Genomic DNA, 17,206 nt, shown 5'->3' on the forward strand with positions numbered 1-17,206 from the left:
CTCTCAATATTATTATTTTAATTTTTTCCATATAATTTAATTACAAATTTACTCTTTATTATATATATTTATATCTAAATCTATCACATCAAAAGTTGTATACGACTTTTATGGTTTTCAAAGTATCATTTCTCTATATTAAAATATACATTCGAAATTTCATGATTGTCAAGAGTATCATTTCTCTTTAAAGTATATATTCAAAATTGGAAATGACGATGATGTCGAAATGACGATGATGAAAGTGTATTGTCGTATTGTGATCTAAATTAGTAAAATTATTTTTCTTATCTCCTAATTAATGATGTTCTTGTTCATAAAACAGCTGCTATCATATTTTGATTAAGCTCATGAGGATTGTTCTGGTTGACTACAATAATTAGTGTTTGTTAAGTGGTAGTTTTACAGCAAATATTCCCAATAAAGACAAGATAAGAGAAGAGTAGTGAGTGGTAATATAAAAACTGTGGGAGGAAGTAATAGTAGTAATAGTATTATGGGTGTTGATATTATTCAACAAATCCCAATACACATCATTAAAATGAACCTTAACTTGTGCCTAATTTTTGTTTATAGTAGAAATGGTGGATCTCATTATAGTGCCATAACAGTTTGCATCATCTTGCTACGTTTCTCTCGTTTACTACTTTCTCTCTCTCCTCAATATACACGATATCCGGTTTCTAGTGAGATCTGTCTCCTCCGTTGCATATACATTTGTCTAAACCTATGCCTTTCTCTATTGCCTGATACCTTTAAAAAGCCCACTTCACCCACCTCATTCACACACACATCATCTACCAATTCTCAATCACCCTCTTTGATGAGGATCACAAGCACCCATCAACATTCAACCCCTTCTTCTTCTTCTTCTTCTTCCACCCTGCATGAAATCATTCAATTGAAGCTCAACCTTTCCCTCTCCCTCTTCCTCTCTATATAGCTACATACATACCTATCTTTCTTTTTTCTCTCTCTTTCTTCAATGGTGCCACCAGAAGGCATGCCGCCACCAACACCCAAAGACCATGAGGTCACTGAGGGCCGCAAAACGACCAGGCCAGCGCCCGAACAAGGTGTCAAGTGCCCCAGATGTGACTCACCCAACACCAAGTTCTGCTACTACAACAACTACAGCCTAACTCAGCCCAGGCACTTCTGCAAGACGTGCAGGAGGTACTGGACCAACGGTGGCGCCTTGCGGAACGTCCCAATAGGAGGTGGTTGCCGGAAGAACAAAAAGGTGAAACCTTCTTCCTCCTCTTCTTCATCCTCCTCCAAAGACTTCAATTTTCATGGTCTCACAGTTCCACCTTCCGTTGACTTTAACCTCGGAGGGTTGCCCTTTCCCTCCAGGCTCACTACTTTCAACACTCAACAACACCTCCCAGCACCCCCCTTCAACCAGTTCTCTTCCTTTGGGGACGTTGCGTCATCTTCAACCACTTCTCTTTCTGCTTTCTCTGCCTTCCAAGACCCCCCTGCTGCTGTTTCGAACCCTCTCTTGGGTCTTGTTCCGCCCAGCCCTGACCTCTGGGCACCACGTAGGTCCGAAAGGGCCTCGCTGTCTGATCCACTGAACAGTGCAATGCAAACCCTGCAGACCATGGAAGCCATGAACGTTCACAGCAGCCTGGCCTCTTCAATCGAGTCGCTGAGCAACATCAACCAGGATTTGCACCTGAAGCTGCAGCAGCAGCGCATGGCGACAATGATGTTCGGTGGGGACAGCCAGAAAGGCGAGAGAAGCGTTGCGATGAATGGTTTTGGGAATCAGAAGGTTTCGTCTTCGAAGCCAGAGAACTTGCCAGCTGTCAGTTCCATAAATGGAGGCCCAAGTGGGGAGACAGTTACTGCAGCATCCACCGAATGGTTCTTCGGGAATTCCTTTCCCTCAGTGTCTCCTTCAACAAGCAATGGTGCTGCCAATGTTAACCACATTAGCAACGATCCAAACAACAACTGGTCTAGTGCCCTTGCCTGGGGAGATTTGCAGCACCAACCATACACCGCTTTGCCCTAGATTTAACCAAGGAGGACTTAGAAACCTTTTCTTAATCTTGCAAGGAAAAGGAACAAGTTATAATTAGGCCATAGGACAAATCTATAATTCTCTAAAATCTCTTAGTTGCATCTTTTAATTGCTTATTTAGTTAGTTTTCTTCTTCATGTTTCCTTCATATCATATATGTAACAGAAAGAATAGTTAAATTTAAGAACTATAAGAACATAACTATGTGTTCATATATATACATATCAATTGAAATAGTTCTTGTTCAATATAATTGTCTCAGTTTTCAATCCATACATATATTGAATATTAGAGATATCTCGTTCATTAATTGCTTATTACATATATATGCACTCCAACAGAAGAGATACAAATTGGGCTGTAGAGAATCGAGAAATGTGCTCACAATGAAATTAATTGTTTCTAAACTGAAGTAATTTGATGAACTGTAGTTTTGTCTTTACATGGCATTTTCTCAAGAGGTCGGTGATAAGATTACCGTTTCCCTCGATATTTTTTGTGGGATACGTGAAGGGTTTTTGGACGGTTGTTGATTAATATCTGGGAACGTTAATGCTATGATTTTTATTTTTTTTTCCGTTAATAAAAAAGAAGCAACTCATACCAGTGTCTTAGCGTGTCACTGTGTGTCCATTATCAGAGAGCTGAGTCTCAGGTTCCTTCAGTTACTGATCAATGCAAAATACACAAAAAACACAACATAGTGGCAGTGACTGGCATGGCCTTTGCTATAGTTAATTTCTCTGCAATATCAAGGCCCTGTTTGTAGCCTGCACTCTCTTTCTAAATACATACACACATTAATTTTCCTCAATATTTCTATGTTACTTGGCTCTTTTGCAATAATTAGTTACACTGTGGTGTGATTTGGTGTCTGAAAAAGGGTGGTTTGAAAGTATGTTTAATGAAACACTGTCAACGTTTGAACGAGCTAGAGAGAGAAAACTGTGTCATCTAAAGCTTAGGTTCGTTTTTTTTTGTTTAGTAGCTTTATGATTTTTGGAGAGTGAGCCCTCAAATCCGTGCTAAATGCCACTGAGCATCAACGCTCATTGTAATTCTGCATCATGTCATAGAATGGGAAAGAGAAAGCAAATTGAAGAATTGCTTTTCCTTGCTTCCGGTCTGTCATCTTTATTTCTCACTTTCACTATTTGAGCGGAAAAAACAGACCCCACAAATGCTTAAAACACTACATTCACATTGTTTTTTTATCCCTTCATAAATCATATTAATCTAGTTTATATATTATGTGAGCATGCAAATACAACACTTTCAAAACTGTTGCGTAACCTTGTTTAGTCAAAATTGTTTCCACATATAAAGAAAACGAGTCTTTCCTTTCGGTTCTAAACACAAGTCTAAGATTCTCTTACATATCTCTGAATAATTTCTGGGCAAGTCTTGCTATGTTCTTAACGTCATACTATTATTGAGATTTGTGTCCTCATTTTACCAATGTTAAAATAATAAAAAAAACAACTAAAACACGAGAAGCCTTAATAAATCTTATATCTAGCAACATTCCCTTTGCTCATGATTCAGTAGGAAAGGTCACTTTGGTTTCCATCAAAACAAATATATTCCCTCTCTGAATTGAATCTGCATATATAGGTGACTTTTTCTTTTTCCTACTTTTTATAATTTCTTAATTCTCCGTACACTTCCTTTCTGATTATAAAATCCCCTTTTCCCCTATTAATAAATTTTATTTTATTGCTTTTATAATATATCATTATTTGTTAAATATACTCTAATATATATATATATATATATATATATATATATAAGTAATAACATGTCTTATAAATAAATATTTGTGCATGAACGTACGAAGTACTTTTAGAATGAGTGGCTTGAGAAGTATACAAGTTTTGTGTAATTGTTTGTTTCCATATGAGGATTGAATCTGATGGGTCACGGCAAGAAAGATAAATTAAAAACATTGAGACGAAGGTGCGTGATTAACGTGAGAGTTGCAGATAGAAACTCTTCTTTTTGTTGTTGAACTCTGGTGGTGTCATTTTACAACTTAGAAAACTGCAAGAAACTCATGACATACGCATTTATCTACGTCCCAGATAAACTCAGTGTTCTCAACTTCTCATAACTTCTGGCCCACCATCTTTCATCACTTGATTCTTCCCCCCACTACCCAACTGCAAGCAATCATATGTATGACCACAACACATATTCTTCTTTCCTTAATCATTTTACATATATTCTTCTATTTTATGTTGTTTTGGTTTTTATCAAGATTCTACACAAGCATCGTAGAAGCTATGTGTGTGTATGTACTATGAGTGTTGAACGTGAAGGACAAGCATCTGCAGACGTATGAAACATGCTTCAGACATGCAAACATCATCATCATGATGCATCAGGGCACAACAAGCTAAAATAACGCACCCTTATTCTTTTCTTGGATAAGAACCCCATCTATCTCTCTATCTTTCCTTCACCTTCCACAACATAAGAAGAAGGAGAACATCGCTTTCTTTCGTCTCTGTCACAGATTTGTCTTCTTCCACTGGATCTGGGTTTTGGAGCAAGGCATATTCAAACCCGACAAGACAATCTCCACGATCTCGCCAAATTCATCATTTCACTTTGTGACCAATTCACCACCTGCTTCTTTCCATTTTCCGTTCACTTCTCTCTCCTTCTCTCTCTCTTCTCCTTCTCCTGTAATATATAACCCCTTCTAATTATATAGTCCATGAACCATGAAACTTGGGTTTGATTTACGCTCACATGAACCTTGACTTTAATTTACAGCTACAGTACATTAACATAAAATAGTTTTTTTACAAAATACACTAAAAAATCATTAAATAAGAACAATTTTTATTGATAAAAAATTATTAGTTTTCTATAGTGATTAAATTAGATATTATTTTAGAGGCTAAAAAAATATTGATATTTAAATTAGTTTTTATTATTACACTACAAGAAAATTATTGAATAGAAATCAATTTTAAAGATAAAAAATAATTAATTACATAATGACCAAATTAAATACTATTTTAGAAACTAAAAAAATTATTGGTTTTTAAATTAATTTCTATTATTGATAAATAATTTTTAAATTGGTATCTAATTAGCTACCAAGATTTTAACTACCACTTATTTAGATTCTAAATTTTGTAGCAAAAACCTTGGTTGCTAATTAGATAGCAATTTAAAAACCATTTAACAATAATAAAGACTAATTTAGAAATCAAACAAAATTTTAGTCTCTAAAATGGTCTCTGATTTAGTTACTATAACAACTAATTATTTTATTCTCTTAAAATTAGTAATCTAATTAAGGAAATTAGTAAATAAATGTAGTGACCTAACATGTAATTATTTAAATTTATTATCACCTTTACTTCTCAGCTTCATAAAGTTAATAACATGACTAGCCATTTATTTGAAATATATATTATGGATTGAATGAAATATATAATTTTTTAAAAATGTCCAATGATTATTCTCTCAACACCAACACAATTTTATACATTTATGTGAAGTATTACATTTAACACTAAATTTAATATTATTTTATCTATTTTTTTCTAATAAACTTTTGGAAGGAAATGATATTACATGACTTACTATTTGTTTGAAAAAAATTCGTTGAATAATATCCAATTATTATTGTGTTGTCCTTTCATAGTAATCCAATTATATGATGTAACATACGAACTAACTCGAATATGTATTTTATTTTCATAAACTTTCAAAAAATAAATGTTGTATGATTTTTTTTTTTTTGAAAACATATTAAGGAACAAATAATATATGTCAAATTTAATATAATAGTTATGTATTATTCTAAAAAAAACACACAATATTTTGCATTTATGTAACCAACATGAATACCAAATTTATTTTTGTCTCTATCTATTTTATTTTCATAACTTAAAAAAAAATGTTATAAAAAATTATTGTTTGCTTGAAAGGTAACATGAAATGGAACAAATGACATATGTTATTTTTGAAATGTCCAATAAATACTTTGCATTATTCTTTCAAATTGAGACAATTATGCATTTATGTGATCGAATATACGTACAATCGATTTATTCTCATTTATATATGTTTTTGTCATAAACTTTAGGAAGTAATTGTTGCATGACTTGTTTTTTTGTTTGAATCACATACGTCACTTATAACATTTAGTTGTTTAGTTCGAATATAAGTACTTTTTTGTTTGAATCACATAGGTCACTCCTAACATGTAGTTGTTTAGTTCGAATGTATGAACTATATACTCAAGTGTATTGTTACTTCAAAATAATGAAATTTTATTACATAAACATTAAATATGTCTTCTTCCCATAAATTTTAGAAAGTAAATGTCACCTAACTTATTTTTTTCATTTTGAAAACATATAGTTAAATGAATGACATACGTCACTCATGATTTGTACTATAATTATTCTACATTATCCTCTTGAAGCAACACAATTTTTTTATGTATGAATATCAAATTTATTTTTTTGTCTCTACCTGCCTTCTTTCACTTTAGAAAGTTGTTGTTTTACAAATTATTGTTTTGCTTGAAAAGTATTATAAAGCAAATTACATACATTACTTTTGAAATGTCCAATACATGCTTTGTACTAAACTAAATTTATTTCTGTATCTATTGACCTTCCTTTCTTAACTTCAAAAAATTGATGTTACACAGTTTGTTGTTTGCTTTAAAGGTATCATAAAACAATTACATGTGTTACTTTTAAAATGTACAATAGTTGTTTTGTGTTATTCTCTCTCAAAGTAGCACAATATGCATTTATTAATATATGAAAATCAAATTTATTCTTGTTTATCTATATATGTTTCTATTATAAACTTTAAGAACTAAATGTTACCTGACATACTTTTTATTTGTAAAAATATGATTGAGGGAATGATATACGTCATCCTTTAAGTGTTACCTAGTTGTTTAGTTATAATATATTAAAGTGTTTTGTTACTTCAAAGTAATGAAATTTTATTACATACAAACATCAAATATGTCTTCTTCCTAAGAAATTTAGAAAATAAAATTACCTAACTTTTTTTTAAATATATTATTAAATGAATGACACGTGGCTTAATATAATTATGAGCGTGTTGTTCACTCATTATTTATATTATAATTGTTCAGTGTTATTTTCTTAAAAACAACACAATTTTTTTCATTCACATAGCTTAATATAAAAACACCAAATTTATTTTTGTCTCAACTTACCTTCTTTCCATAACTCTCATGATCACAAATGACTTTCTCTTATTGGAACAAATCTTCTCAAATTAAAAGTTGACAAATGACATTTCTTCATTGGAAGAAAATTTTCTCCATTGAGAAGATGACATGTGGACTTTCATGCTTAGGTGGACTCCTCATGATTCCCATGACATGCTTGGACGTTCTATGCTTCCACCTAGTCACTCCATGCTTGTTTTTTTGGAAACCCTAGACAACCTAGGGTTGCATTGGGCTTAAGGATACTCAATTGTAACTCTAACTGAACTCTCTTTTTCTATTTACACCTTACTTTATTGCGTCTAATACATAACCCATAAAAATTAGTCTAAAACAAACGTAAATAAAACTTACACTACCATGTACCATCTTTACAAAGTTAAGAAGAAAAAAAAAAACTCTCAAAGTGCTCATTTCCGATAAAAATCCATCCTCCATTGATTCTAAAGTAATATTATTTTTTAAAATTAAAAAAATCGTAACAAAGTAACAAGATTTTATTAAAAATAAATTTTGATTTAATTAAAAATAATTATTTCATTTCACAATTTTAATTTAAAATAATTATATCGTATACGATTTTCACAACTTTAAAAGGAACAAAAATTGCCCCCAATTTGGTCTAAAACCATGCTCTAGAACTAAACTCAATAGAGAGCATTAGCCAATAAAATCGTTTTACTTTCTCCCCAAAATGTTGGAAGCTTTAGCCAGGAGCATAATAATATCACAAGCATAGCCTTCTGCAGCAGTGGAAGAAGTCACAAACCGAAATGCAATGTGCTTCTATTTTATATCCTCACACACATCAAATATGGTGCTTTAAGCCAACTCTTTCGGCAGCTCCACCGCCGCAACAACCACCACAACAACAAGGAACCTCTCACGACGACAAACCCAAGCTCATAACTAGTCCTTCTAACCCATTTGTGAAGCACTGCCTCAAGCTCCGCAACTCCTCTTCCTATCGCCGCGCTCACGCTTCTGCTCTCGTTGTCGGCGCTACCCCTATCAGGTTTCATCATTTTCTTCTGCGTTTCTCTGAATTCTCTTTTTCTGGGTTTCCTTTTGGTGGGTTGAGGTACTTTGGCAGTGACCCTTTTATGATTTTCCTGAAAAAAAGAAATCTTTATTGGTTGCATATGGTTTTTAAGCTACATGGCCTTCCAAATTCCAATCTTTGAAAAAATTAAATTAGTGAGTTTGGTTGAAACATTCTGCAACTTGCTGAATATTTTATCTCAGATAGTGTTAGTTTGTTCATTAATAAAGATAAGCTAAAGAGAGCTTGTTGTGAAAAGCTTTACATAAAATTTTATGCTTGTGCTTTCACTAGTTATTCAGCTGGTAACAGTTACTAAGCTTCAAGTTACATTGTCCTAACTAATCTTAAACAGTTGTAAATTAATATGATTAGTGGAAACCTATGCGGTTGAGTTCAAATCCTGAAAGTAACATTGATTAGACAATGTACTGAAATTAAATTTTTGCCTGAATCTTCTTGTTTGTGTTCTTGTCTACATTTTAGGATATCACATCAATATGAGCAAAATTACAATTTCAGACAGCATATGACTTGATTCACCCCTTTTAGCTTTATAGATGGTTAGGGTGGACTTAACTTATTTTATATGATTTTTTTCTCCACAATTAAAGTATGGATGACATGTTTTACTAAAATTATGGAATAAAACTACATGGGTGATGATATGTATTGTTTGCAGAGAAATCCGCAGGTTTCAAGAGTCATTACAAGATGAAAGTGTTTCAATGGATTGTTTAATTCTTCCTGACAAAGCTGAGATTCCTGATGGGTTGGATAAATCCACTGCTTCTATTGTGCGTGTGAGCTCCGTAGTGATGAGAAAGCTTTCAGGGCTGCAAACTACTGACTCTCTAGATGCAATTGCCCTTATGAAAATTCCTGCCAGTTTTTTCAATGTTGATAATGATCAAAAGAACTACCAGAAATGGTTTCCATCTGTTCATCGGATTTTAGTCCTTGATGGGATTCAGGTGATACATAATGTCACTTCTTGACTTTACCATTTTGGGTCTCTGAATTATCGCCTGATCATTTTTCTTGTGGAAGGTGACACCAATGTCCTGGTTTGATCTATTTTTTCAATATTGCCACTTATTCTACGCATTCAGTTTTTGCACTTCTGATTAATGTAGGCCCTATATACTTATAGGAAACCCCACATACTTAAATTGAATTACCAAGTTTTCATAAAAAATTCAATTACTTCATTACACTAGGTTGTACAATTTATCAAATATCATGCTCTGGGTAGAATATTAACCACAGCTCTATAGTCTATATTCTAAATAATAAAATTAATTTCAAGTTTATGTTCCTCAAAAGAAGCTCAGAGTCATCTCCAGTTCTCCATAATCATTGCTCCCCTCATCCTGCATATAGGACATAGGAAAGTAGAATATCCATGGACTTCAATTACCGAAAGGGCTTGAATAATCTGTTTGTCATGCGTTCTTGTATGTCAATGTTTCTTCAAAGTGTAAACATTGTGAGAATCTTGTTGGTTTGAAAAACTTCATGTGCTGTAAGTGATATTTTAGAATTGTTCTCTGCAGGATCCTGGCAACCTCGGTACATTGCTCAGATCAGCTGTGGCCTTCAGATGGGTAAGGAATTATCTCCCCTGGGCATATGGTCATGGAACAATGTTTTCATATCATTCTACCGATCCTCTGTGCGTGCTTTTCTAACCCTGTTTTATATCTATGGTATATGTTTCCTATGTTAAACTTTCACTAGTTTCATGGAATGGCAACACATCTTCTCATCTAAGTTCCTGATATATACTTACCTTCCAATCTGTATCATGTGTTGAGGTTTTACTTGTTTTAATTGATGTTTTTCAAACAAACCTGTAGAGTGTTATGCTCATTCATAATTCTTTTAATTGGCATATTCTTTTGTTTGCATTAACAAACATGGAATAAATTTACAACTTAATTTTCTCTTCAATAGGAAATCCTCCCATTGTTGTCAAACTTGAGGACCAGAAGGGTGGGTTCAAGATTATAACTCGAGGACTGTAAAAAGATTGACATGGATCGTAAAATCCTTTTTGGAATGCATAATTTATATTCATATGCATCCATATACATAAATAATAGCATAAAGAAGAAAAATAACTAATAACTCTTAATAAGTCAACAGAAAGTAATACACTCAAACACACAACATACAACAAACAGCAAACCCAAAAACATGGGATAAAGAAGAAAAGGATAATAGGCCTTATTGTAAATAGTTGTCATTAGGATAAAAATATCTGTAGGGAAAAGTTGTATTAATTGCTACATATTTCATTAATAGGTTACCCTCTCGTGTCTTAATGATGTTAATCTTATTAAGTCTCTGTCGTTTGTTCTCTCTTCTCTTCTACCCTAGTGTCAAGTCTACCTTGTCAGGTCTTAAGGTGGGCTATTTTAGTTCATTTTCATAATCTTAACCATATCCTAGAGTTCCTAAAAATGTGTTTAGTTATCCATCCAACAAAAATGGATACGAATGTTATCATCCTTAGAGTTGTCAAGCCTTTATCTCCATGAATGTCACATTTCATGAAATAAAATCTTTTTCTTGCATGCCCTACACTTTGGGGGAAGAGAGCACTTGAAGCAGAGGAGTCTCCCTTCTTGTCAATACCGTTTTTGTCTTTGTGGGACACCCATGATCTATGTGATGAAGTCACATATGATGTATAGTAGAACTAACACCAAGAGAAAGGAAATGAATGCATTAAAAAAGAAACTCAACTTAGGAGATTGTTAACAAACCAAAAGATAAAAGGGTAGTAGGATGCAGATGGATGCTCATAGTAAAACATAAGGCAGAAAGCATTTGGATGTAAAGAAAGTTTTCTTGTAGAAAAGACCCAATGTCAAATATTAGTAGGAAAATTGATTTATCTATCACCCAATCGAATTCCCAAAATTAACAGGTAGGATCAACAAATCGAGAGCAGGCTTCAGCTTGTGGTGAAATGATGTTATGTGATGCACAACTATCAACTAACACTACTAGTGAGATTCCCTTCCAATCTCATAATTCTTGCCTCCTTCAACCTCACTAGATATTTTGACAGACCCATGGCTTTTCATTAAATCATCTCCTCCTCCTTGGTTCCTTCGACTACAAGAGTTGTGTTGTCCCCCAAAATCGAAAGCCTGCACATCTAAAACATAGCCCAGGTCCATCAACTACGAGTATGTCAAATGTTTGATCTCTCTATTTTGCTTAAGGTTTCCTTTCCTGTCTTGTTTAAGTTTAAGCATGTTACATGATATTTTGTTTCATTCAACAAATTAAAAGAGAATGTTTGAAAAAGAGTATTAAAAAGTGTTAATATTTCATTTTTTTAGAAATTGTAATTGTTAGAGATCGTACATCGACTAAAGATTAAGATATTTAATTTTTTATAAGTGGATGTAAACCTCACCTCATAAGCCGGTTTTATGAGGTTAAGTTAGGCTTAAAGTCCACTTATTAATATGGTATCTGAGCCATTTCGAATCTATCCTAGTGAGTGTTTGTTGGACTTATCAGGTACCGTTATTGGACCATCCATAATATGTTATCCTACGCACGAGCTGTTACTATCGACGTGAGGGGAGTGTGTTGGAGTATTAGAACTAGAATTTTTATTTTAATTGATATTCAAAGTTTAATGTGACAGGATGGAGTTTTCCTTCTTCCCGGGTGCTGTGATCCATTGAATGAGAAAGCTCTTCGGGCTAGCCGAGGTGCCTCCTTTCAGATCCCTGTTGTATGTGGCAGTTGGAATGATCTGGAGTCTCTGAAAGAAGAATTTCAAATGAAGTTGCTGGGTGGACATCCAGAGCTTGAAGAGTTGGTGAAGCCAGTGTGCTCACTCTCTCCAACCTTCTGTGATTCCTTATCAGATACACCATTGTGTTTGGTTTTAGGAAGTGAAGGAAGTGGCCTTTCACAAAAATCCCTGCAGCTTTGTGAACTTGTCAGCATTGCAATGGCTGGAGAATATGAGTCACTCAATGTTTCAGTTGCCGGTGGAATTTTCTTGTACATGCTACAACCGAAGAATCCATGATTCTCTATTTCTACGCTCTCATTCAAGTTCATCATAAGCTTCATCTCTCACGCTTATTACAAATTTCTCCTTTTTCCCATCTCTTTTTAAAATTAGAACTTAAATATCATGTAAGTTCTTCAATTTTTCTGCTTTTTATGACTTTTATTCTAACATCTAAAATTTGACTGTTTCTTCCTGAACCTCCATATGTTCTTCTGACATCCCATACAAAACATGAAAAATATTTTTTTATTCTTTTTGTGTCACCCCATATTTCAGATTATATATTTCGGATTATATACTCCATAATGGTATTCCGGATTATATAATCTGGAAATCTAAATTTGAGAGTAGCTTCCGGATTATGTAATCCAGATACGCATTTGAAAAATAGTTTTTGGATAATTTGGAAGCTAAAGACTTCTGGATTATGTAATCCATAAGTTAATTATGAATTTGAAAAATGACTTCTGAATTATGTAATTTGAAATATTACATAAGAATATTTTTGGAAATACAAAACTTTATGGAGGTGCGAGAAGAACATATGGATGTGCAGGAAGAAACAATGCTAAAATTGGTGGTGTTGCCCATGAACCCTTGATAAATATGATTCATTTTATAAATGTATTTTTCATGAAAGAAAAATAAAATTGAAACTTGTTTATTTTAAAGAAATTAAATATATATATATATATATATATATATATTTGAGTCTAATATTAGTAATTTCGTTTTGATTATGTGTTTTAATTCTCATAAATATATTTTTAATTTTTAATTTTAAAATAAAATTAGTTTTCATTTTCTTAAGATTTGAAATATATGTATGCAGTCTATATAAAAGAGGTGAATTTTTATGTTGGTCTTTATTAATTTCATTTTTTTGGTTTTATTTCATTTTAAAATTATTTTTAGTATTATATTTACAGTAAATAAATAATATGTATTTTTAAAAATTGTTACCTGGTATTACAATTCTAGTGAGTGATATGTAATATGGGCTCTTTACTGTTTATTAAACATATTAGTTAATGGTGTCATAATCATCAAATCAGAATCACTGAATTCATATTATCTACATAAAAAAAAATTAAAACCAAATTTTAGGACCAAAAAGAAAAAAAAAAATAGTTCGTTTTATTTCCCCCTAGACAATATCTAACATTTCATAATTTTTATTTTTTTTAACATTTGATGATGTCACAACGCATAACAATAAAAGTTTTTAATTTTCTGAAATTCCTTCTGAATCAATCCTTTTGATGAGGTAGAGATTGGGAGGGAATAAAATCTTCAAATATTTCTCTGTCGTTTATTTTTTTGGAAGGCAATTACTTACAACACCCAATTAAATTTAAACCAAATTTGAACTTGCGCCACAAAAATGTTTTCAAATAAAGTTAAAAATGGATACAAACCTTTTTTTTGGAATATGTTTTCAGATTTACTTATTTGAAATGTATTTTTTTCTTAATTCAGATTGTCATCTCTGGAATGAAGGATTTTTTAAAAATATATAGGGTGTACGTTTAAAAAATTGGGTGTAGAAAGAATTTCGCTTGCTGAAAAGCGTTGTATAAACAAAAAAGGCAGTTTCTTCCTGCACCGCCACATTTTTCTTCCTGCACCCCCACAATTTTGTAAATTCCGAAACTGACCCCCACAATTTTGGGATCTGGTATTGTGCTACGGATTCATCAATCCGGAAGTGAATCATGTTGCATTTTGGATGAGGGGGTGTTCCAAAAATAAAGTTTGCATAAATTATTGATTTTCGGATTGCTGAATCTGGAAGCCTAATTTCTATTATGGATTGGTGGATCCAGAATGATTTTTTTTCAATTATAGATTTCTGAATCCAGAATGCATATTTTGAATTACGGATTGGCGGATCCGGAATGGTTTTTTCATTTTTGGATGTTTTGCATTTTTTTAATTTTGGATTAACACTATCATTCATGTACTACCGGAAGCATAAATCCAGGAGATTACCGGATGCGCCAATCCGAAAATTTACTGGAAGTGCCAATCCGAAAATTTACCAGATTTCATAATCTGGAATACAAAAGAAAATGTACAATTTATATAGGAACACTTTTGTCTTTGCACAACCTTGTGGGGGTGCAGGAAGAAAAATGTAGAGGTGCAGGAAGAAACTGCCAACAAAAAATATCATTTTAGTATCTTGGGCCTAAATACTTAAGCCCTTATTGTTGCTTGGTTGAAATTCTTTCCTTTGCATAGTAAAATATTAGATTTGGTCATAGATCTTGTGAAAGATGCTTTCGATATGATTCATATGATCACTTTTCCTTTCTCTTTTGATATATTATTATACATGACGTAATCAAGTATTAAGAATGAAGGTATTTTTAAATCTATTTTTTTTCATAAAATTGGTATACTAAAGTGAGGATTACTCGATATCGAGTGACTCACTCAAATACAATATATTCTTAATAATATCATATTTAAAAATATATTTTAAATTAAATTTATTTTCATAAAACCAATTTTATGAGATAAAAATTGTCTTTTATTTATATAGTACAAACTAATTTTATCCTTAATATATGAAAGATCACTACAAGAAAATTATCAAATAGAAACCAATTTTTAGAAACCAAAATAATTAGTTGCAATAGTAACTAAATTAGAGATCATTTTAGAAACTAAAACAAAAATTGGTTTCTAAATTAGTTTATATTATTTTCTATTATTGTTAAATAATTTTTAAATTGGTATCTAATTAGCAACCAAGGTTTTATCTACCAATTATTTAGTTTCTAAATTTAGTCTCTAAAATCTTGGTTGCTAATTAGAGACCAATTTAGAAACTATTTAACAATAATAGAAAATAATATAAACTAATTTAGAAACCAATTTTTATTTTAGTTTTCAAAATGGTCTCTAATTTAGTTACTATTGCAACTAATTATTTTAGTCTAAACAATTGGTTTCTATTTCATGATTTTCTTGTAGTGGATCTACAACATTAAATTTTAGAAATCAATTGTTAATTTGTTCTAACCTCACCCCAGTCTACAGGTTCAAACAAATTCTTCTAGTTTTATTTTTGAATTATTATTTTTTTTAACGTGTAATTATAAACTAATAAGCAGCCATTGGATTTTGAACTGCACCATCTGAAGTTTACGTAAACATCACTAGTATCCATCATATTCTGACTTTGCCCCTTGAGTTGAAAGTTGTATAAAATTTAAATTGATTGGTATACTATGACCAACAATTCTTCTTATAATAATCTCAGAATAAGACAAAATATTTATATTAATTATTTGGGCAGTTTTCTTTGCCTTGAGTTACTTTTTTGGCTTAGTTATATTCATATAAGGTCACTTCTCAATGTTAATAACAGAATATATAGTTTAACAACTGAGAATACAAGTTTCTTTTGGAATCCATCATATTCTGATATTGGCCCTTAAATTCAAAGAACTCGTATAAAATTTTAATTTAAATAATCTCAATATAGTATGAACAAAACATTTTCCATGATAATTTGAAAGTGACAAATATTCATATATTTGGTGAGTTTTCTTTGCCCATGAGTTACTTTGTGTTCAAGTTGTATTCATATTAGGCCAGTTCTAAGTTTTAATAACAGAGGTTTCGAAATCCAAATGATTGGTTTTTTTTATCATTTACTTCAAGATATAGTATTATGGTTTCAAGAATTACATTTTTAGAAATATTATAACTAAAAATGATTTTTTTTTTTTTACATTGAAAGGTGTTTAGTTAAATTTTCATATTTCTATCAATTTTTTTAAATTCTAAATTATCAGAACAATAGTAGAAATGAAAATTATAATTAATATTATAAAATAGCTTCTTAAGGTGTGTTTGGTAAAAGATGAAAAAGATTATGTCGTTCTCATGATTCTTGAATTTTAACAATCTATGAAGAATTAAAATATGGTATTGTAATTTGACGGTTTTCTCGTGGTTAATGTTTCTTCTAAGAAGATTTAATCATCATTAAATAAAAAATAATTTTAGAGATAGAAAAATATTAATTATTATACTATAAACAGTAGTATGAGTCACCCTATGCATCATATCATAAGCCAGATTTTAAACAACATCAACAATCATGACAATCACATTTTGAACTATTATTATACTCAGTTCTATATGGATCAATTTAACCATGTTCAAATATGAAAAATATAAATTCAATAAATTTAAATAAAATTATTTATCTCGATAACAATATATATTTTTGCCTATATATAAATTCAAAGATAGTATTATATTGAAAATTTCTAATGCTACTAAAAGGCCTCATCGAAGAAAATGTTATTCTATTTAAAAAATGTCATTATATGAGGATTGATTATTAGATAAAAAAAATAACAGATGTATTGATAATGTAAAGCTTTAAAATCTTTATTGACTTTAATTATCCTAAAAACCATATCAATTGTAATTTTTTATTTTACACCGATAAAAATGTACAATTATTAAATTCCTAAATAAAATGTGAATTTTCAGTGTATGTTATTAGCTAATGAAATGTGTAGTTTTTATATGTTGTGTATTTTGACGACTAATTTCTGTGTATATAAATTTTAAAATGAATACCATATGTTATTCTTTCACAATCGTATGTTAAATTAAATTAAAATACATTTTAGTCTTTATCTTTTTACTAAAGTCCATTGTTGTGCTATTCAATATTAAATAACTTAGTCAATCACTATTATTAAATTTATCTACATGGTTGGCCATTAGACACTTATCTTGTGTAATTCGACGCTGAAACTTATCTAATTAAATTTATCCAAATGAAAATTAAATAACTCAATCATGATTACTATT

The 17,206-nt window shown here is 31.3% G+C and overlaps 2 protein-coding genes across 3 annotated transcripts; both read left to right on the forward strand.

Annotated features, from left to right (window-relative positions):
• The first annotated feature begins 644 nt into the window (after window positions 1-644).
• Window positions 645-2,285, forward strand: LOC137808700 (dof zinc finger protein DOF5.7-like). The gene has a single exon (XM_068609958.1). It carries the CDS (start codon window positions 986-988, stop codon window positions 2,021-2,023), a length of 1,038 nt encoding a protein of 345 aa, XP_068466059.1. The 5' UTR covers window positions 645-985; the 3' UTR covers window positions 2,024-2,285.
• A 5,605-nt stretch (window positions 2,286-7,890) lies between these two features.
• Window positions 7,891-12,512, forward strand: LOC137808701 (uncharacterized). 2 transcript variants are annotated; one of them, XM_068609959.1, is made up of 4 exons: window positions 7,891-8,286; window positions 8,996-9,287; window positions 9,870-9,920; window positions 11,984-12,512. In XM_068609959.1, exons 1-4 carry the CDS (start codon window positions 8,045-8,047, stop codon window positions 12,374-12,376), a joined length of 978 nt encoding a protein of 325 aa, XP_068466060.1. In that variant the 5' UTR covers window positions 7,891-8,044; the 3' UTR covers window positions 12,377-12,512. The 2 variants fall into 2 exon arrangements, with proteins under 2 accessions (XP_068466060.1, XP_068466061.1); XM_068609960.1 differs by having other exon boundaries at window positions 7,909-8,286; window positions 9,008-9,287.
• The last annotated feature ends 4,694 nt before the right edge of the window (window positions 12,513-17,206 follow it).

Source organism: Phaseolus vulgaris, chromosome 3 (genome assembly GCF_000499845.2).
Source record: "Phaseolus vulgaris cultivar G19833 chromosome 3, P. vulgaris v2.0, whole genome shotgun sequence".
Lineage (NCBI taxonomy): Eukaryota > Viridiplantae > Streptophyta > Magnoliopsida > Fabales > Fabaceae > Phaseolus > Phaseolus vulgaris.